General features: G+C 37.3%; 2 protein-coding genes across 2 annotated transcripts; both read left to right on the top strand.

The window, feature by feature from the left end:
* The first annotated feature begins 1878 nt into the window (after window positions 1-1878).
* rbm25a (RNA binding motif protein 25a) lies at window positions 1879-14717 on the top strand. The gene is made up of 18 exons (XM_026223524.1): window positions 1879-2053; window positions 2291-2399; window positions 2486-2535; window positions 2874-3047; window positions 3520-3577; window positions 4939-5099; window positions 5661-5849; window positions 6025-6108; window positions 9251-9486; window positions 10201-10312; window positions 10612-10701; window positions 11197-11270; window positions 11503-11653; window positions 11727-12102; window positions 12835-13142; window positions 13280-13378; window positions 13459-13506; window positions 13876-14717. The coding sequence occupies exons 2-18, from the start codon at window positions 2309-2311 to the stop codon at window positions 13966-13968; spliced, it is 2394 nt and encodes a 797-aa protein (XP_026079309.1). The 5' UTR covers window positions 1879-2053; window positions 2291-2308; the 3' UTR covers window positions 13969-14717.
* A 1300-nt stretch (window positions 14718-16017) lies between these two features.
* LOC113056706 (potassium voltage-gated channel subfamily F member 1-like) lies at window positions 16018-17910 on the top strand. Its single transcript, XM_026223525.1, has one exon. The coding sequence runs from the start codon at window positions 16270-16272 to the stop codon at window positions 17719-17721; it is 1452 nt and encodes a 483-aa protein (XP_026079310.1). The 5' UTR covers window positions 16018-16269; the 3' UTR covers window positions 17722-17910.
* The last annotated feature ends 3464 nt before the right edge of the window (window positions 17911-21374 follow it).

The raw sequence follows: 21374 nt of genomic DNA, 5'->3' as shown, positions 1-21374 counted from the left end.
TACACATACAGTGGATCAAAACAGATCCAGTGTCCATAGCATGGCAACTTGACTGAATATTTATGTTCTATAGAAATGTCTGGAATACCGTTGTGATGAGGTGAAGCTAGTTGTTGACAACGCTGGCCTAATTTCAGGGTTTATATGCACTAGCAAATGCAAAGAGGTGATTTATAAACATAACTACATATTCAAACATAATTCATTAAGATATATTGGTTGATCAGTTTAGCTAATCACTCATCTGTAATAAAGAATATATAAAAAAACCTCCCAGCTATGGAGTTTTTGTCTCTGTAGTAGACATTCTATTTTAGGGAATTTCTTTAAGACCTCACATGTCACAGTTTTAAGTCTGGATGTCCTGTACAAACACATTCTGAGCTTTTCAGAGATATCAAACATTAGGAAGTTACTCCCTCTCCTTGGTCTTTAAAAATGGCTGGCCAATAATTACTCCTATTATTACACTTTTTTTTCCAACATGCTGTCCCAACAGCACATTAATACGCAAGTTAAGTGCAGTGTATAGATAATGTGTTTAATTGGAAACCCAGTTTGTGGAAATTGTACACACATAGTAGTAGCCCTTTATTGTCACTAGTTACAAGTACCAGCGAAATTAGCCATCAACCTGTCCATATATACACAACATACATACAATGGGGTAGATAGAACAGGAAGACAGGTAATTGAGGAACAAATACAGCATAACATTAGGAAAGTGAGGAGAAAAAAAAACCAACACCCATACTATGCTCCTTTTGGGAGTACAGTATGGTAACATGAAAAAAACACCTCAGCAACGTAAAATTAATATTGCATAAAGTATCATGTTTTATCAAATAATTTTCTTATATCTTAAATGACATATGATTATACATTGTTCCTGTGGCCCAAGTGGTAGAGCATTGCATTAGCAGCACAAGGTTGCGGTTTCAATTCCCAGGGAACACATGTTAGGTAAAAAATGTTAGCCTAAATGAACCGTAAGTCGCATTGGATAAAAGTGTCTGCTAAATGCATAAACTTCTACAATGTTTGGTATTAAAAAAAATTGATGGGTGATTTTTCTAAAATCTAATTGTTTTTGCCATTTCATGTCTATTCAAGTCATATAGTCCTCGGTCCTCAACCGAAGACATAGCATGTGAATAAAATATAATTTTTCAAAAATGTTATTTTTATATAATGTTTTATGCTCTAAAAAAATACTAAATTCACCCCCCCCGCCCCCCCCCCCCCCGGTTCTCTTGGAGGATATATACAAAGAGCGATTTGTAAATGGAGGCATATTTCTCTGTACTTTGGCTCCATCTGGTGGTATTTTTATTTTTTTTATTTTTTTACATGGTTCCTGCTATCACATTCATTCATATGACATAGTTACATGACCATATTTTGTATTTCATGTCATGTTGAATTTGTGTTTATGTCAGACTGCCTTGGTAAAGCATTATTCGGGCGATATTATTGCACTTTTTAAATAGTATACTTTTTTTCTGCAAAAAGAAAGTCAGCTGGACGGTTGGTGGCGCTGTAGCATTAATGTAATGTTGTTTGCTGCATATCAAAGCATTTCCGGAGATATTTTTTCGTTGGGCGGAATGTATTTAGTATTTTTGTCTATGCAGAAAAGTTAAATTCCTCTAGGGGGCGCATGCTGGCTCAACATGCAGAATTCTCAATTCGATCACATTCAAATCTCCGGATGTTTTTATTATACTGAGCCCATTATCAATCTAAAAACGGTATTAAAATAAAATAATTAATTTAAACGAATTTTCAATCTGACATTTGTTAACCCTTCAGCCATACTAGCTGACTAAGCCCCGCCCATCTTTACCAGAAGTTTCACGCTGAATTGCCATTCTTGTCGCTGACGATATTTTTTTGGGATTTTCTATGGATGCTCTTTATTATCAGAGGAACGCATGACCAAATCATAAGAGTAACATTAAATATTTTACTGAACGTGGCGTTATATATCCATTCCTGTAGCCGATAGGAGGTCTTCTTATTTTTAGCAGAGTTGATACAAAAATCGGATTTGGTGAGTCCTAATCAAATAATATTGGAAATACAGAGAAAACATATTTATTTTCCAGCCGGCCTCCTTGTTCAATTAGGGTATAATGTAATATATAGATTTGTTGTGGATGCAATGGATGTTGATTCGTATGATTCATATTATACCCAGGGTGAAATCAGTTAAGATGATTTTGATTTTGATGAACATGATTTTGTATGACCAAACGCTCTTTGAAACTGATATACATCTCCCTGACAGATCGGTGTATCATCAGACATGTCATTCCCTCATCTGAACCAGATGGCCCAGTTGCCCCCTGGCATCTCCCCCACACAGTTTGCTGGGTTTCCCACCACTGTTCCTCCAGGTACGTCATGGAGATAAGAAATATGTACATTCATATATATTGACATTGAAGTTCTTAATATTTGTTTATTGGAATGTTTTCCTTAGCAAATCCGATAATCCAAGTCCCTGTGGGAATGATGACGACTCCTCCAGGGGTATGCAAAAAAAAGAAGTTTTTATTTTGGTTTCCTTCATTAGTTTTGAATATTAACCCTGTTACCAGCCTGAGAATAATTTCCTGGAATATTTCCAAGAAAACCAGGTTTTACTATGTGCCATATGTGTAATGATTGTAGGCTATGCACTATACACAGATCCTAAATACAGAGAACATACCAGAATTTCTGGTGCTTTATTGCTGACCATTTAAATTAAGCATGCAAGCCTGTTATGCATCCAAATGCAGATGCATGGATCTGTCAGACAGTTTGTGTTTCAGTTATTATCCTCTGTGCAGTTGTACTTTACTGTTTTTTCCTGAAATATGCTGCAGGTTTTGGTACAAACTGCAGTGCCAATGGTTCAGAAGCTGCCTAAGGACTTCATTGGCACCCGTAACAAGGACTTGGAGGAAGGTACAGGAAACAACACAGGACCGACCACCACAGTGTTTGTGGGAAACATCTCAGAAAAGGCCTCTGACATGTTGGTGCGGCAGTTGTTGGCGGTGAGTGTTTGGAATTTATTCTAAATCTTTTATCTGCACAGTAATATTGAATCTTTTAGACAAATTATATGAATAGAATTCGTTCTCTCCAGAAATAAAATTCTGTCATCTTTTACTCACTCTTATGTCATAGAGCACATCAGTGGTAAACGAAAGTTCAAACTGATTTGCTTGACGCATGAGAACCAATGAGGTTTGTTGCTGATTGATGTGCTTTATGTGTGTGCGCTGATAAAAAAAATATCTTCACTGTTGTTTTCGAAGATAAATGAAAGTGATGCGAGTTTTGAGCAATATAAGGGTAAATAAGTAAATAAGGACAGAGTAAATAAGGACAGAATTTAAATATTCCCTGTAAGTTGATTAACACGTTCTTTATTTGACCTGATGTTCATGGGAATGTTTGTGTTATGTTAGCTAGAATGTTTTCATTGTCAGCTTGTCACAAAATACTTTTTCCTCTCTTCTGCAGAAATGTGGTTTAGTCCTCAGCTGGAAAAGAGTCCAGGGGGCTTCTGGAAAACTGCAAGGTATAAAGAAAGACTATAATGATCATCAGTGCATAGTGTGTCAGTCTTTTGTAGTCCACTGTTATTGACAAAGATGCTATTGGTAAGTTCTAGTAGGGATATGCCGGTATCACATTTTCCTGTTAATTGCTAAAGCTTTTATCACAGTATATGGTATTATCACGGTATTGAAATTTAGTTAAAAAAGTGGTCACAATACAGTATAACAGGTTAAATACCTTTTTCTTATAACTAAAATAACGTAACATTTAAATACAATAAAGCAATACAGAAATATATATAAAGTTAAAAGTTTTACAAAGATTAAAGTGCAAAAGAACTATAAAGACAGATAGGTATCACTTTACAATAAGACCTCATTAGTTAACCATTAACATTCACAATGAGCAATAGCTACATTTGCTACAGAAGTTATTAATCTCAGTTAGCTCATTAAATAATACAGTTGCAGCTTTAGATTTTAACATTGTGTTATTAAATATTGGAATACCTAAGATTAATGAATGTACAGAAGAGTTTTTCATTGGCAGTTTATGTTAACTAATGAATTAACTAAAGTTAACTAATGAAGCCCTAATGTAAAGTGTAAATTAACAATAAAGAATCAAAACACTTTCAAACGATATCTAAGGCATGTTGTAGTCCAGATTAAAATAAAAATAAGTTTGAAAATGAATGAGTCCAAATGCTAAATTATTTGGCACTGTGATGAAAATCATGATGAATGGCTATTTAAATCTATTTAAATACATTTTAGAAAGTAGCAAAGTTGCTTTATTTATGGGGTTTCCAGCATAACTGCTGCATGTTCTGCAGTTTAGCGTCATCTGCTGTCGAGAGTGAATGTGTTTTCATTCAGCGTGTCTCTGGTGTTCCTCCATGTGCTTCTCATGCATGCTCGTTTACATCAGAGCACACACTCTTTCAAGCAGCATACAGCGGCGTTGTGCATTTTTACCAGTTGATAGGAAAATTATTTGTAAAATGCATTCCAAATTCTAAATTTGTAATATATAATTATTTACGTATTTCGAAGTACCCACGATAACAATTTCATGCATATTCATTACCGTGATATATTGCATTACCTAATACCTGGGCTTGTTTAAGTTCTAGAAATGCATTTTTTTTACTTGATATTTTTAATTTTAGTTTGACTTCTTTAGGCCCAGCAGTTTAGATATTTTTTAGGATCTCTATACAGGATTGTGCTATTATTTGATAACATGGGCTGTCTCAGGCAAACAGGAATATGTTTAAAAAGAAGACCTTTAGCTGCCTAAATTTGTGTCATCTGTCTCAACTGTCTGGCCCAATGTTTTGAACTTCATGAATTTTTATGTTGTTTTTTTTATGTGCAGCTTTTGGTTTCTGTGAGTACAAAGAGCCTGAGTCCACGCTGAGAGCTCTCCGACTGCTTCATGAGCTGCAAGTGGGTGACAAGAAGTTACTTGTGAAAGTGGACGCAAAGACCAAAGCTCAGCTGGATACCTGGAAGGCCAGTCAGAGGAGACAAAATGGGGTACACCAAAAAAAACACGTGTTCTATGTTAACCTAACTGAGACTTGTTATAGCACATATATCATTGCTCTCTTTGTTGTTTTTGATTGCTTCCACTGTCCTCATTTGTAAGTCGCTTTGGATAAAAGCATCTGCTAAATGAATAAATGTAAATGTAATGTAAATTACTGAAGGATCATGTGACACTGAAGACTTGAATAATGGCTGCTGATGTCACAGGAATAAATTATATACCGTATTTAAAATCTATTAAAACAGAAATGTAAATAATATTTAACTTTATTACTGTTTTCATTGTGTTTTTGTTTAAGTAAATGAAGTGTTATGCAAAATATACTTTCAGACATAAGAGAATTAAAAAAAACATTACATTCTAAACTGTTAAATAGTAGTGTACTCCACATCAATATAAACACATCTTTCATGTGAATGCTTCTTACCTGTTTCATTGATGCAAAGAGTTTGTTGGTGCATGTCATTCTCAGAGAACGTCCTAGTTTAAAAGGAGTTTGTAAACCATGATAACTGTCTGTCACATACAAATACATATTCCCTATGTAGGCTCGTCAGACTGGAGAAGAGGCTAAAGATGAAAAGGAGGAAGAGCTTCTGGACGAGGAGATGAAGCGGCGTGATCAGATGGTGAAAGGTGCCATAGACGGTCTGATCCGGGAATACTCCAGCGAGCTCTCAGCCTCCTCACAGGACGCTGAAGGCCATCAACGCAAGAAACGTAAAGAGAAGAAGGAGGTATTTTTCCTGACCTAGCTGCCGTGTCATAATGACTTAACTGAAATACTGGGAAATTTTTAATTTAACTTTTACTTTGTATGATGTATCTTATGATACATCTTACAGGTCATTTATTAAGATTTAATTGATCTGCTCTAATGGTCTAATCAGTTTTGCTAACCCCGTCCCCCAGGATGATATAAATGCCATGGAGCTGGAAGATGACAAGCGAGACCTGATTTCCAGAGAGATAAGCAAATTCAGAGACACACACAAGGTAACACGGTACTTTCTTTTTTTTTCCTTTCTCCTTTTCTTAGCCTAGTCTGTGGACTGAAGACGGCCACATCTAGAGTACTCTAAACTCTCACATTATTATAACTGAAACTACACCTCAGTAGAGTAACTTCACACAAATAAATCTGTAGGAATCTGAGATATCCTGCCCATTTTAGGCAATTTTTTAAATCCAAGAAACAACACGTTTATTAGAAATAAGGCCTCTTTTGTTTATGTTATTTCATCTAGCAGCATCCAAGCCAAAGATTTGTCAGATAACAACTTTAGAAGCTGTTCTCTGAAAGAATGATTATAGAAAAGAGATGGCTGAAGCCTCATAGATTGTTTCTCTGAGTGGCAACAATGGCAGCAGATGGGCAGGACCAGTTCAGGCTAGATTTACCACACAAAAAGTGCATGAACGATCTGTAAACCTCCCTCTAAAGCTAATCTGTTCATTAAACCCCAACATTACGGTAGAGGTCATATGGTGACTAAAGCAAGATGAATCTCAGAGCTTTGGAAAAAGTTGCTGGAATAGAGGATGTAAGTATGAGCTTCCTTTTCTATTCTTCATATCTTGGGCGCCCCCTTCTGGAGGATCCGCAAAGGTGCAACTGGCTCTTGATCTCAGAAATGTGGCTCTGAGGATGCGGTAGTGTTAAAAAGACCAGCTGAAATGTAACACACTTTGATGTCTTGATCTCAGGAGACAAACTGTAATCCTGAGTGTGTGCGTTCAGCAGAAGTTGCTCAATAAACCATATTTTTGGAAGGAGTTGTGTGGGCAGAGCTCAGTGAACCTTTGTGAGTCCTCTGTGTAAAAGCGTGGTTTTGGTGAGAAATGCAGTACTGAATAACCACTGCAGTATTTTTCACTGCAGTCTGAGGGGGGCGCCCTTCCACAGCACGCACAAAGCTGAAGAGTCCTCAGGTAAGAAGTCATATTTCTTTCTTGTCCCATTCCCTCTTTCTCTCTGTTTCTATCTGTTGATTTTTTTACTACATCACATTTAATACAATAATACAGTACAACTCTGATATGTTATCTAAAAAGAATTTGCTCTTATCTGTGTATTTAAGGCAGTCATATTAATAGGAATCAAATTTTCCTTGATCTCTAATTGTTTAACAATTTAATTCCATCTTATTGAGACTTAAAACTATATTGAACCTGACCACAAACTAATAACTTCAGAGACAGAAGTAAAATAGCCCTAAGGGTCAGTGCGAGGGTAGAAAAAGGGTATTGACAGTCTATTTAAATGTATAAGTGGAAAAAAGATTAATAAAAGGTATTATCTATGACCCCCCACCCCTTCAAAATAGGAGATATAAAAATAATAATATAAAAGCTACTGTCTAAACTAGTTGTCATTGTTTATTGAGAGGTAAGTTCACTAAAAATATACTTTGCATATACATTTTTTGGCTCACTAAATTTCAGCATAAGTCCCCCACCTTTTAAATCCCACTTTTTTTGTACATATCTTTTGGTCATGCTCTTTTATGGTCACCCCCCCCCCCCTTTTTTTTTTCTTGCAGTTCCTCTCTTTTGACAGCGTTCACCATTCGGAGCAGAGAGTTCTTGTCCTCATCAATCATTCCCTAAAGCAGACAATATCGTTTCTATTGCCATAGCTATTTGAAACTAGCTATTGTTGTTTTCTGTAACCTCTGTCTCTGCATGGTCAGCGACTGTATTTATATTTGTTTGTATTTGTTGGGCGACTGAGGCCTGAGGGACAACAGAAGACGACTCTTGGGTGAGATTCCACCTCTCTGATTTCATTCAATTTGCCAAAGTGAATGTATTTGGATGATGCAGTGTTTTACGGATCTCTGCAAAACCGATTAAAAAAAAGATCCGTGATTGGAAGTAATGAACATCGCTTTAAAATCTGATGTTGAATTATAAGAGAAATACGCAGAGTTTGTTTGGAGTATGGATGTACAAGTTCGATACTAGCATGAAGTGCAGTGTCAGTCAATTTGGGACCCCAGACCTGTCTGACTGTGACAGGTTCATTTGTCTGAACGGTCACGTCTTGGTCAGGTATTCATGTAAAGGATCAGTTAGTCTTAAAGGAATGGACAAAGAATACCTTTGAAGTGTAAATGCAGCCAAATAGATCTGTTGAGGTGCATTATTTTGTTATTATTTATCAAACACTGCTGTCCTTTTTCTTTTTCTTTATTATATTCATATTTTTACTGTCCAAATGAATATATATATAAAATGATGTCAAGATTAATTAATTGCGATTAATCACTTCCAAAATAAGTTTGTGTACACAATATATGTGTGTGCTGTGTATATTTAAATGTGTGTATATATACATACATACATACATACATACATATGATTTCTGTTATACATAAATATAAATGTTACATGTATTCTTTACATATATACATGTATGTGTATGTATTTATATAAATATAAATATACACAGTTCACACACATAATGTGTTAACACAAACTTTTATTTTAAACGTGATTAATTGTGGTTAATCGATTTGACAGATAGTACATATATCCACACAATTTCTTTTTTAGAGAACACATTAGTATCACCAGCCCCAAACGTTTGAACACAGTGAATTTATAAAATATATTTGCTTTTGCTGTTGCAATGAAATTGATATTATACTCATATTGGTACAGACTACAGATTAATTTAAATATTGATTTATTTTAGTATCAGAGCAATTCTGGTAGTGAGTATGTTTAAGTAATTGTGTATGTATGTGAACTAACCCACCCTTCCTCTTTTAAAGGCCTGGCAATGAAACCATCTCTGAGCACAAAGAGATATCTACCACAGGCAACTGTGTAGTCTCTTCAAATCATTCATATTGAAAGCCTCTGTAGTGGAGGGTTTCTTTATCCTGCCATGAAAATTATTTGCTTTTTTTTCATGGTTTTCATCTGTAGAAGGATGAAACTTTATGTGGGAGAGGAATATCTATTTGAGTGTAAGTGTTGAAATCATGAGACTTTCACCATACTGAGACACTGGCTTCATTATTGAAACTCTTTCTGTTTCCAGGGAGATTCTGGAACTTTGCCCTTCTTCTATGTGTTTTCTCACACTTATATGAACTAATATCTCTCTTTCCCCACCGGAACCCTGCAGAAACTAGAGGAGGAGAAGGAGAGAGAACGGGAGCAGACTGAAAAAGAGAGGAGAGAAAGAGACAAAGAGAGAGAGCGAGAGAAAGAACGACGTGATCGGGAGAGGGAGAAGGAGCGGGAGAGAGAGAGACAGAAGGAGAGAGAAAAGGAGCGAGAGAAAGAGCGAGAACGAACGAAGGAGAAAGAGCGGGTGAAAGAGAGAAGTCGTGATCGCAGTAAAGACCGAAGCAGATCGAGGTGTGTATGAATCTGTACAAGCATCTGTATTCTGTACCTGAACAAAACTTTGACCAGAATATTGCTTAATAAAGTTGTGAAAACTGACAATGTGCAAGATTTTCTTTCTTTCTTTTTTTTTTATTATTTCCTTTTTCACTTGGGGAAAAAACCTAATTCATTTGTAGTGAAAACCGTTCTATGTTATTTAAAAATACATCACAGAATCAGAATTATTTTGTGGCTTTTAGTGCATGTCTGTCCTAATGAAAGTTCAGCTGTATACACATTTGAAATGTATGGGCATCTGGGAAAAACAAATGAAAATAACTTCATTTGTATAGCACCTTTCAAGTAGTCTTTCTAATATTGCTTCATATGACATAATGTGCAGAACACACAAACTGAATGTTATAAATAATTAAAAGTAATACAACAATTTTAAAAGTAAGAATGAAAAGAGTGAATAAAACAAAAACTGTCCATAATAAATTATTAATATAATGTATTTTATATTAAATAAAAGATTATTAAAAAAAAAGGTGTAAGATAAAGTTAATATTTGTAATATTTCATTTCATGGGGTTTAGTCATCTAAAGTAGAAATTTTAGATATTTCTAAGATGTTCAGCTAGAATCTTTCCCTAGTGTTTTTTTTATCTTCTGTAAGCAATTTAATTGCTAGTTTCTAATGTACAGAATAAATGTTGTGTGTGGGCGCATTGTGTTTTGAAGGGAGAAGAGTCGAGAAGAGAAGAAACGAGAGCGTGAGGAAGATGAGGAGGAGGCGTACGAACGACGGAAACTGGAGAGGAAGCTGCGTGACAAAGAAGCAGCCTATCAGGAGGTTTGGAATCAGAAATGTACTGTGTTAGATGATTATAATGGAACATCATGGATTTCCTTGCTCTTTGCACTTTAAAAATCTGATCTACTCTAAATGGTCATGTTAAACTAATGTATGAGGTTTTGGTTGATAAATGTGCCGAAAGGCTGGTGAGAGAAAATTTGTGCCATTCCAGAGCCCTGCTTCTATCTCTGTTGCTCTGTAGTGTCGTGCTTCTAGATCATCTGCACTTTCTTATTTCTCAAATGCAGGACAAACAGATCTGTGCTTGTAACCGATAATGTGATTGTCTTTTACAGCGCCTGAAGAACTGGGAGATCAGAGAGAGGAAAAAAGCAAGGGATTACAGTAAAGAAACGGAGAGGGAAGAGGAAAGGCAGAGAGGGATGGTAAGAATACATTTATAAAAACTATTAGCAATCAGTCTATTTATACACATGATCATAAAGGTAAAAACCTTTTTTTGCTATGCATTTTTTTTTTTTCTCCTCAGTTGGACGCACCATAATTTCAAGCAGCCGAATAGATTTAAACTGCTTAATGCAAGAAGTAATATGATTATACATGTCTTTACTGTAACTTTTGAAACTTTTATTTCAATTTAATGCATTATTGCTGAATATAAAATAAAATTTATTAAAAAAAAAAAATTCTGTACCCAAGCCATTGAACGGTAGTGTACATATATTTTTACTAAAACATTTTCGCCATCTTTTTATCTGAACTTTTTGTGTCATATTTTTGATTCATAGTACAAGGAAGGAAATTAGTCTAATGACACACTCTGTAGGAAACTTAATGGCTACAAATTCATCAATATATGTCTTGGCCCTAATTAGTTCCAAGAGAAAATTATTCCAATAAAATACTTTTATTGCCTGCAGACTAAAGAAGCCAAGCGCCTGAAAGAGTTTCTGGAGGATTATGATGATGACAGAGATGATCCCAAATACTACAGGTACAGACAAACCCAGTCAAATTATTCAAATACTTACATGTCAAGGTACTTGAATAACAGGAATGTAGTTTTTACCCTTCAAGATTATGAAAACTGTCTCAAAATATAAGTATTTTTAATTGATCATTTATGAGACCATAGTTGACCAAAACCCCATATATTCTACTGTGTTCAAATACATTATTTTGCCCTGTCTATAATTCTTGTCTTGCTCTCTTTTTGTCTCTCTCAGGGGCAGTGCATTGCAGAAGCGATTGAGAGATAGAGAGAAAGAGATGGAAATAGATGAGAGGGACAGAAAAAGAGAGAAAGATGAGTTGGAGGAGATCAGACAGAGACTCCTAGCAGAAGGACACCCAGACCCTGATGCTGAACTTCAGAGGGTGCGAATGTGTGTGTTTTTAATGTCTGCGTTCGCTTGCGTCTGTGTGTCTAACTTTGTTTTTTGCATTAAAGATAGAGCAGGAGGCTGAGAAACAGCGGCAGCCTCCTTTAAAGCAAGAGCAGAGCGAGGAGGTGCTGCACATCTCCCATGAGGAGCATCAGAGAAAAGAAGATGTGGAACAAGAGGCGTACTCCTCAGACAATAACATCACAGACCGAGAGGAAGACGTAGAGGAAGACGATGATGACCGAGAGGTCAAGCCATGCTTGAAGCCCACACTCAGGCCTGTTCCAACGGCGCCCTCCATCTCTTCAGCCAGTGGCAATGCCACGCCCCTCACACCTGGCAGCGAATCACCACACGCCGTCACCTTGCATGAGAACACTTCACATGAGGCCCCGCCCACAGAAGAGCTCAGGCCTAAAATAGGCCTCAGTCTCAAACTAGGTTTGTGTGTTGCTCGAATGATTTTTTCTGTAAGGATTTGACAAAAACATTGGAGCTGATGTGCAACAAATTCAGTTAGTGAGGCATTTCTTACACAGGAATATGAATATAGGAATTACTTAATTATTATGGTTGAGATTGACCCCTGACCCTTGTTTTAAACATTTAAATCTCAATTGTAGTTACTTCAACGTGAACCACTGAACAACTCATTTCAGATTTTTTTATTAAGATAATTTCATCCTTAAATTTTTCATAATTCTATCTATCTGTCTGTCTTGTCTGTTTATCCTGATTTTTTTAGTCTATTTTTATTTACACCACCATTCAAAGGTTTGGAGTCTTTTATTTTTTTAAAGACATTAATACAGCAAGGATGCATTATTGATCGAATTTGACAGTAGAAACATTTATAATGTTACAAATGGTTTCTATTTCAAATCAATTCTGTTCTTTTGAACTCTCATCAAAAAATCCTGAAACAAAATTACTTAAATAGAAAACAGTTAAAATTGGAACAAATATTATATTTCACAATATTTTAGTTTTTACTGTATTTTTGATCAAATAAATACAGCCTTGGTGAGCGAAGGAGACTTTCTTTTAAAAACAAAACAATAATCTTACCGTCTCTAAATTTTGAATGGTAGTGTACATTGATAAGATACTCAGTATTTAGATTTTTTTCTTCTCCTTTCCATCGAAAGTTTTAAACTGCTTTTTGTCTCTCAGGTGCTGCAGGCAGTCCTAAATTGCCCCAGGCAGGAAGACGAAAGGCTCTTGCTGCGGTGGACAGCGTCTTTAATAAGTTTGATGAGGAGGAGGCGGAGGAAGCACCCAAAAAGAGGAAGCTTGTACCTCTGGACTACAGTGAGGATGAGAGGGGAGGCCTTAGCCTAGATGGAGCAGAGGTCCCAGGGTCACGGCCTGGTGTAAACACAGAAGAGAAACGAAAGCATATCAAGAGTCTGATTGAGAAAATTCCCACAGTCAAACAAGAGCTGTTTAATTATCCACTGGACTGGAACATGGTGGACACAGTGAGAGAAAAGCTATTAGACAAGCTATTAGTCTGACTGCTTTAAATGGCTGTTTATTTGTATATCGTGGCTTATATTGAACAGTTTATGTATATGTGTGTGCATGTAATGTATTGACGACTCTTTTGCCCAAACAGACATTGATGGACAGGAGGATCCGCCCCTGGATCAATAAGAAAATCATAGAATACATTGGAGAAGAGGAAGCCACACTAGTTGACTTTGTTTGTTCAAAGGTTTTTTTCTCTCTCTGTATCTTAGTGGGAATATTGTCTGTTTTCCATTCTTTGTATTAATGTGTTTTGTCTCATTTTAGGTCATGGCTCACAGCACACCAGATGGAATTCTGGATGATGTTGCCATGGTAAATAGCACATTTTAAAAGTGGATTGATATTTGCACATGCTCCTTAAAAATAATATTGGGTGAATCTCACAAAACCTGTCATTTCAGTATCACATTTCACCCTAATTATATTATATTATATTATATTATATTATATTATATTATATTATATTATATTATATTATTATACAGTAGACTATGATATTTAGAATATATTGTATTATACAAGTCAAATATAATATTTATTTTCAAAACAATTAAGCACATTTCTCATTACAATTAAGCATTTTGTAGAAAAAATTATTTTCATTTTGAATTATGACCTGGACATGTTAATGTTAGATTCACCCCTTCACTGTGTGGATAGTCATGAGTGTGTTTCTTACAGGTACTGGATGAGGAAGCAGAAGTGTTTATAGTGAAAATGTGGAGGCTTCTGATCTATGAAACCGAGGCCAAGAAAATCGGCCTGGTGAAATAACATGAACTGAGAGTGATAGAAACAAGCAGGAGAGAGGATGAAGTGAATCTGGCTTCACTCTCCTGCTTTTAGAGCCTTTAAATTAAAGTATGGTGGATGAGCACCACAGACTGATGCACTTCAACTCTTCCTATATACTCCCGAGGACTGACTGCACAGCTACTGGTGCGAACGAGTGTATGAATGTTAGTTTGCATGTGCACACTGGTGTGTGTGTGTGTGTGTGTACGTGTGTATGATAGGCATGTGCCAGTTGGTCTGACTGCATTGCCAAAACCATGTAAAAGTCGAAAGCTTCTTTCATACCCAGATTAAATGGGGAGACAAGTTTGTCTGGCTGTTTTTCATTTGACTTAGTTGTAGGTTTTATTTAATTATTTTCAGTCTCCAATTTAAACACAACCAGTTTTAAAAAGCTTACATTTTATTCCTTTTATTATTTGAGTGAACTCAGTTAGATTTTACTGTCTACCTGCCTCATTACAGGAAAGTATGATGATTTTTTGTGCTGTATTATTATACAAACAAACAATGTTTGAATATTTAAAATAGGATTAAATATTTCATTGTAAACAAGATGAATGAAGCCATACCTGTGGAGATATGGGATTTTCTCCAGGTTTGTCTGGTTTTGCAGCAGTGGTTATGAATGTGGTGTATTTTGCACAGACCAGCCCATCTGAAGGTTTGTTTCCATGGTGATTGATATGACTTTGAAATATTAAAATGTCTGATTTTCTAAACTAGAACCACTTCTGTTGCTACTTTTATCTTTTTGCTTTTACAGTTCTCAGATTGAAATCGTTGCTGATCACAGGAGTCCACGAAAACAATTGACATTATATAATGTATTTTTATGACTTGATGGTTAATACTAAACAAACCAGTGCTTTGGTGAATTGGGCAGACTAGGGCAAGTTGTCACAGGTTAACTAGATTTTAAGTCAAAGGTTCAGATACTAAAATACCTTTTGTTCTCTGGACAAAGAAATATTCATGTCATGTTTGTTTTATATGATTTACTAATTAATGTATTTTTTGCCTAGCAGAAACTACTTTTTTTTTTAATCTTGCAGTTTCATTAATGGGTTTGTCCTTCTTAATTATTTATTTATTTATTTATTATTTTGCTTAAAATACATTAAAAATCAGCTATACAATGCAGAATCGAATAGCAGGTTCCCGCTGTGACAAATAAATATTCAGCGTGTCAGTATAAATTCCCTAGGTAATGATGGGAATGTTCAGTTGTCAGTCAATTGTAAAAAAAAAAAAAAAAAAAAAAAAAAAAGATTAAAACACATCTTTCTTCTTTATTGCAGTTCTAGTGAAATTTCTAAAGGTGGCGCAGTGACTCGGGGATGCCTGTGAGCGCCTCTCCCCAACAAACAACTAAACGTCGAGTGACTAATGCGAATTCAGAAACGTTCTATTCGGTGTTTTTATTTAGCACATACGTTCTTCCTGTGAAAAAGGCCTGTGATGTATGAATCAACTTGGACTTTATGGAAATTTCCAGTATCTTGTGGGCTGTGCAAGTAACAGGTGAGTGGACGACCGTGAATAAACTGTTTAAGTCGGAGCTCACAACAATTGCCTGTGAAAAGATAATAATAAAAAAAGATGATATATATCTACCACAGCTGTCAAGCTGTAATCGCAAAACTTTACGACAAGAGTTGCCCTGTTTATAACCTATGTTTTAGTTACTTCACGGCGAATTACAACTTGCGTTGCGCGAGGAAAAAACACTTTTAAAAGTATCAATAATAATAACAGAATGGAGCCCGAAACAATATATATCAATCCTCAAAAAAGTCAAGCCCCACTCCCATATTTTTTTAATTCGCTCTCTATTAACTATTATTGTGCTTTTGTAAGTTGGGCAAAATAGTTGTTAAAAACTGGTTGGAAATGGCAGGAAACACCAGGCGAGATTTATTAATAAAGGATCGGGGGTTACAGGAGAGAGAGAGAGAGAGAGAGAGAGAGAGAGAGAGAGAGGTGCACAGGGAGGAGGGGGGAGACCTGTTACTGCTTTGCCAACTGCGCGCTTTCACTGCGCAAAAGCGCACAGAAATGTTATCTGCTTGAATCAAGATAGCATTCTCTTGATTCTTTTCTTATCAAAGCTTTTTTTTTCGAGACAAAATGTCAAAATTTTACTCTCTTAGCATGTCTTTAGTATTTACGAAGTTTATCAGAATCCTCTTTTGACATAAGAGGACTCTGCGTCTCCATGCGCCTTTCCTTACAACTCACCGTTCCTAACATTTAACGCCATTTAAATGTTTTGAGAGGATGTGGACGCTACCGAGGACCCGGTTCGCTCACTGTAACGGCTCGTCGAGCAGCGACGAGAAAGAAATCGCCGTGAACATCGGCGGCGTGCGGCTGGTGCTGTGCGGAGACATTCTGAACCGCTATCCGGACAGCAGGCTCGCCGAACTAGTGAACTGCTCAACTCGGAGTTTTGATGTCATTTCCTCGCTCTGCGATGATTATGACCCTGGAAAACGAGAATTCTACTTCGACAGAGACCCCGACTCGTTTAAATGCATCGTGGAAGTGTACTACTTTGGAGAGATCCATATGAAGCGCGGTATCTGCCCTATTTGTTTTATCAAAGAGATGGAGTTTTGGAAGATCGACTTGAGCTATTTGGACGAATGTTGCAAGAGTGACTTGAATGAGAAGGAGGAAGAGTTGGCAGAGATTGCAGACAAGGTGAAACTGATCCTGGATGATCTGAACTGTGACCCTAACGTGAGCCGCACTGAAAGGTGGCAGAAGTTCCTCTGGAAGCTCATGGAGAAACCAGAGTCCTCGCTCCCCGCACGCGTAATTGCAGTCGTGTCCTTCCTTTTCATCCTAGTGTCATCTCTGGTGATGTGTCTCGGGACCATACCGGACCTCCAGGTGGAGGATTCCGAGGGGAACCGCGTTGAGCACCCGACCCTGGATGCTATCGAGACGGCGTGCATCGGCTGGTTCACTGTAGAATACGTGCTGCGCCTCTCATCATCCCCAAACAAGGTGCGCTTCGCGCTCTCTTTCATGAACATGATAGACTTCTTGGCCATCCTGCCATTCTACGTGGTGCTGGTTCTCACGTACCTCGGCACGGCCATGATGGAGCTGGTTAACGTGCAGCAGGCGGTGCAGGCGCTCCGCATCATGCGCATTGCGCGCATCTTCAAGCTAGCGCGACATTCTTCTGGCCTGCAGACGCTCACGTACGCGCTCAAGCGGAGCTTCAAGGAGCTGGGGCTGCTCCTCATGTACATGGGAGTGGGCATCTTTGTGTTCTCCGCGCTCGGGTACACCATGGAGCAGAGCCACCCGGAGACGCTGTTCAGAAGCATCCCCCAGTCCTTCTGGTGGGCCATCATCACCATGACCACCGTCGGCTATGGGGACATTTACCCAAAAACCACCCTAGGCCGGTGCAACGCGGCCATCAGCTTCCTGTGCGGGGTGATCGCCATAGCGCTGCCCATCCACCCCATCATCAACAATTTCGTAATCTATTACAACAAGCAGAAGGTGCTAGAAACCGCCGCCAAGCACGAGCTGGAACTCATGGAGCTGCGCGCGCACGAGCTCGAGGTGAGAAGCTCCTCGCGCCGGTCTGACGCGCCCGGGAACGCGTGGGAAGGTGCCATGCGCGCGTCGCGTAGCGATACATACATCGCGCTCCTTTCGGGAACGCACAGAACTGAGCCCGCAAAGAAGAAGAAAAGCCTGACTTAGGCCACAAGTTAAATAAACTTTCAAAGCAATTTACGTTTCACGAGAGCTTGTTTGATTTTGGTCATTGTGCGCTATGAACTGCTGTGCTGCAGTGTGACCGTCAAGCTGCTTGTGGTGTTTTCACTGGACATCAAGAGTCAGTTCCTCTTCAAAAGTGTTATTTTGTCTTTATTAAATAAAGTGCATGTCAAACTTCGCGAGTATGTGTTTTAGATAACCAAAATATATACATGTAGCTACAAATACACATGTACAATGAGCTACAGGTGTGAAATCAGTATCACCCACGACCACCATCCTCCCGAGGTGACTGTAGAAGTTGTAAGTGTAAAAATAAGAAGGAATTACATGACAGAAACCAAATTTGAGGTAAGAAAGTATAATTTCATTTTTTTTACATGTTAATGGATGGTATATGATTACACTTATATTGTGAATTGCAGTTGTCAAAACTGGGATGAGGTATAGCATAACAATTTATTAGCAAAATGAAATTGTATTTATTTATTCATGTATTCATTTTTTAGTATTACTGTTACCACTCTTCCCAGTAGTGGGTTAGAATTTAAGAACATCATCTTTGAACTTGACATTCACTTTTGAAATATATATTTCCTCAAATGCAGATTTTATTGGTTGCTAGGAAGCAACTCTGTCTGATGACAAACACAAACCATCTGTCTGTTTTTATAATATGGGTGTTTTTTTTTCATTCTCAGTATTATAATGTAGACATGAGAGAGATATTGTCAGAAATTCTTTTCTGGAAGGAAGAGTGTGCAGCTCAGGTGTTGGTGGAACTACAGGTGAGTCTTGCCTTTTAAGCAGTGAATCTTCAAATTAAATAATTTACACTGTCCTCAACTTTCTCGTTCTCTCTATTCCTCTCTATATCTGTCTCCTAACCTCTACACAGTGATCAGATATCAAGTGGCCAGTGCTAAATAAATACAGTTGTAAATTTGGTCCAAAACAAATTGTGATTACTTGCAGCGTTTTTGCAGGTACTCAGAAATGCATGCAACCACAATGTATAATAACTGTATTTAATCTTGCATTATAGTTGTGTTCACAAGTGGACTATTTGTTCAGGTTTGCTTAAAAGCACACTGCTCCTGTGTAAGTGGTAAGCACAACAGGTGTTCAAAAAGTGAGCTGATTTTCTGAAATGTTGCTTTTTCACCATTTTGCTTTACATCTTGAGAGAGTTTACTCTCATCCTTATGTTGCTGTTTCCTGATGTCCAATTCCTGACTCAACATTTCAGCACAGATATAAAAACAAATGAGTCACGGAATCCACCCAAACATGCCGGAATTCAGCGAAGGGCCACTGGAGGCTAAGAATAGGACCCCCAGCATGATGTGGGCTGGTGTCAGTCAAGAAAACCGATACTGAGTGTTTATGGAGGGAATGTGTGTCTGGTTGTTATATAGAGAAGCATCTGAACATGTCTGCACGGCAGGGGGTTCTCACATACACCCTCGAATCGCTCCATCAAGATGGCTGCCCTGGCACATACAAGCGTGATGAGAACTGACATGGTTTAGATTCGCAGCGCGAGGAGTATGGGTGTGCTTCTATGTGGGTTTGTGTAAATAGTTGAAAGGTTTCTTTTGGGGTGTACATTTATGTTGTTCTCTGCAATGTGTACTTCTTTTGTATAACAGTTGTAGTGTTTCTGAAAGTTTATCTTGAATAATTTTAATTTTATTTCTGTACATGTACAGGTTTGAGGTTTTAATTCTTGCACAGTGAGTTGAGCCCACCTGTGCTGTTCTCTATGGCTCCCATCAACATCACTAAGGTTAGAGAACATCTGCCAATTAACAGGATCTAAACAAAGCTCAGCCATGATTCCACCAAATTTTGGAACTGTTGTGATGTTCTGATTGAGAATAAGAATGTTTACCTAAGTCTGTTCCATAAACTGTTCCATAAACCCAGGTATTTCAGAAAATATAAAAAAGTTTTATTGACATTTATAGAAATCATTAGCTGTAGATGATAAAGGTAATAAAAGGTCTGATCAGAAAATGGCAATATCAGATAAGTGTATGAATTAACAATGGCTGATTTAGTAATTTATAATCTAACGGCCATAAACAGGATTTTGTACATTTTTATAACTTTTCCTATAAATATTTACATTTATAATGCTAACACTCTCTATACAATTTATATTTTTTATCTATTTGTTTTATTTTATTTATAAAAACTTGACCCTCTGACATGAGCAGCTATTCTATTTATTTATTTATTTTTTGTTATAAAAAATAATGTACACAGACATTTTGAGGGAAAGTGGAAAAAAGGGAACTTATATTTATTTGTTTTATACAAAACGTTATAAATATGTTAACACAACTCTGACTGACTTACCAATTTATTTTAATTCCTTCACACTCACCCAATTGTTTTTCAAAATAATCAGTTAACAATGTTATAGTAACACTTGCTGTACCACACACACACACACACACACGTCTGGTCAGCTATCCTTGTGGGGACTCTCCATAGGCGTAATGGTTTTTATACTGTACAGACCGTATTTTCTATCACCCTACACCAACCCTACCCCTAAACCTAACCCTCACAGGAAACTTTCTGCATTTTTAGATTTTCAGGAAACTTCATTCTGTGTAATTTATTAGCTGTTTTACCCGTGGGGACCTCAATTTAGGTCCCCAACGTGACACGAGTCCCCATGAGTCTGTGCGTATTCAGGTTTAAGTCCCCACCAGAATAGAAAAACAAGTATACACACACACAGACAGACAAACTGATGGTGAAAAGAACTGTTTCACTTTTGAGGGAGGGCTGTTAAGATCTATCAGCATACAACATACTAATAGAGTGGATAGTTATTAGATGAGCAGATTGAGATCAAATTGATGAAGTTATTGATTAAGGCAGGACACTTCATGTTCTGTTCAATTTTGAGATTTAGGTCTATTTCGCTTCCATGTCTTCTTTTGCTCTAATGGAAAGGAAATTTCCAAAATACACATCGACTGTTTGCTTCTCTAGAATTCTTCTAAATTAACCAAACACAAGCTGCATATTTAAACATAACATTTCAAGGCAAACGACTCTTGTCATTAATTAATAACTGGGGAAGTTCTGTGTTGATTTAGTTATTTTGTTTATCCTACTCATCTGCAATGCCTTGTGTCAAATGAATGCAAATTAGCGCATTTTAATTACACCTGATTTGCATATTAGTGTGGCGATTCTGATGTCGTTATTAATTGTACTGTTTTCAACTGTCATTTCTCCATTAAGTTAGCCTGTATGGCCATGATATATTGTCTTAGCTAAAATCTAGCTAACTTATTACATGGTAGCTCACGAGTCATGGATGTTAGCAAGACAAATTATCTATATTTGCCTTTCGTCTTCTGGATAATTAGCTGGTAGCTTAGTCTATTGTTCATCACCACTCACCTCCACACCAAGACAAACACAACTGAAAAGGGAGGGAGGGCTTCAGTTCTGCGGCTCTATGCCTGAATGTGATGTGCTGATCAATGTGTGCCACACTGTCTTGCTGCGTGGAGATGCAGAGGGGAAAAAGGCATCGGAACTCGGTCTGACCTGATATTTTGATGTTTTATTTGGTTGACTGGGAAAGCTGTGCACAAACAAAAACA

This window comes from Carassius auratus, chromosome 38 (assembly GCF_003368295.1).
Source record: "Carassius auratus strain Wakin chromosome 38, ASM336829v1, whole genome shotgun sequence".
In the NCBI taxonomy this organism is placed as follows: Eukaryota; Metazoa; Chordata; class Actinopteri; order Cypriniformes; family Cyprinidae; genus Carassius; species Carassius auratus.
This window is presented reverse-complemented; position numbering and strand designations above follow the sequence as displayed.

Excerpts from the sequence above, each read along its gene's own strand:
- rbm25a (XM_026223524.1), top strand. The coding sequence starts at position 2,309 with ATGTCATTCCCTCATCTGAACCAGATGGCCCAGTTGCCCCCTGGCATC. Across the intron at positions 2,536-2,873 it reads TGATGACGACTCCTCCAGGG|GTTTTGGTACAAACTGCAGT; the intron begins GTATGCAAAAAA and ends AATATGCTGCAG. Across the intron at positions 12,103-12,834 it reads AGGCCTCAGTCTCAAACTAG|GTGCTGCAGGCAGTCCTAAA; the intron begins GTTTGTGTGTTG and ends TTTGTCTCTCAG.
- LOC113056706 (XM_026223525.1), top strand. The coding sequence starts at position 16,270 with ATGTGGACGCTACCGAGGACCCGGTTCGCTCACTGTAACGGCTCGTCG.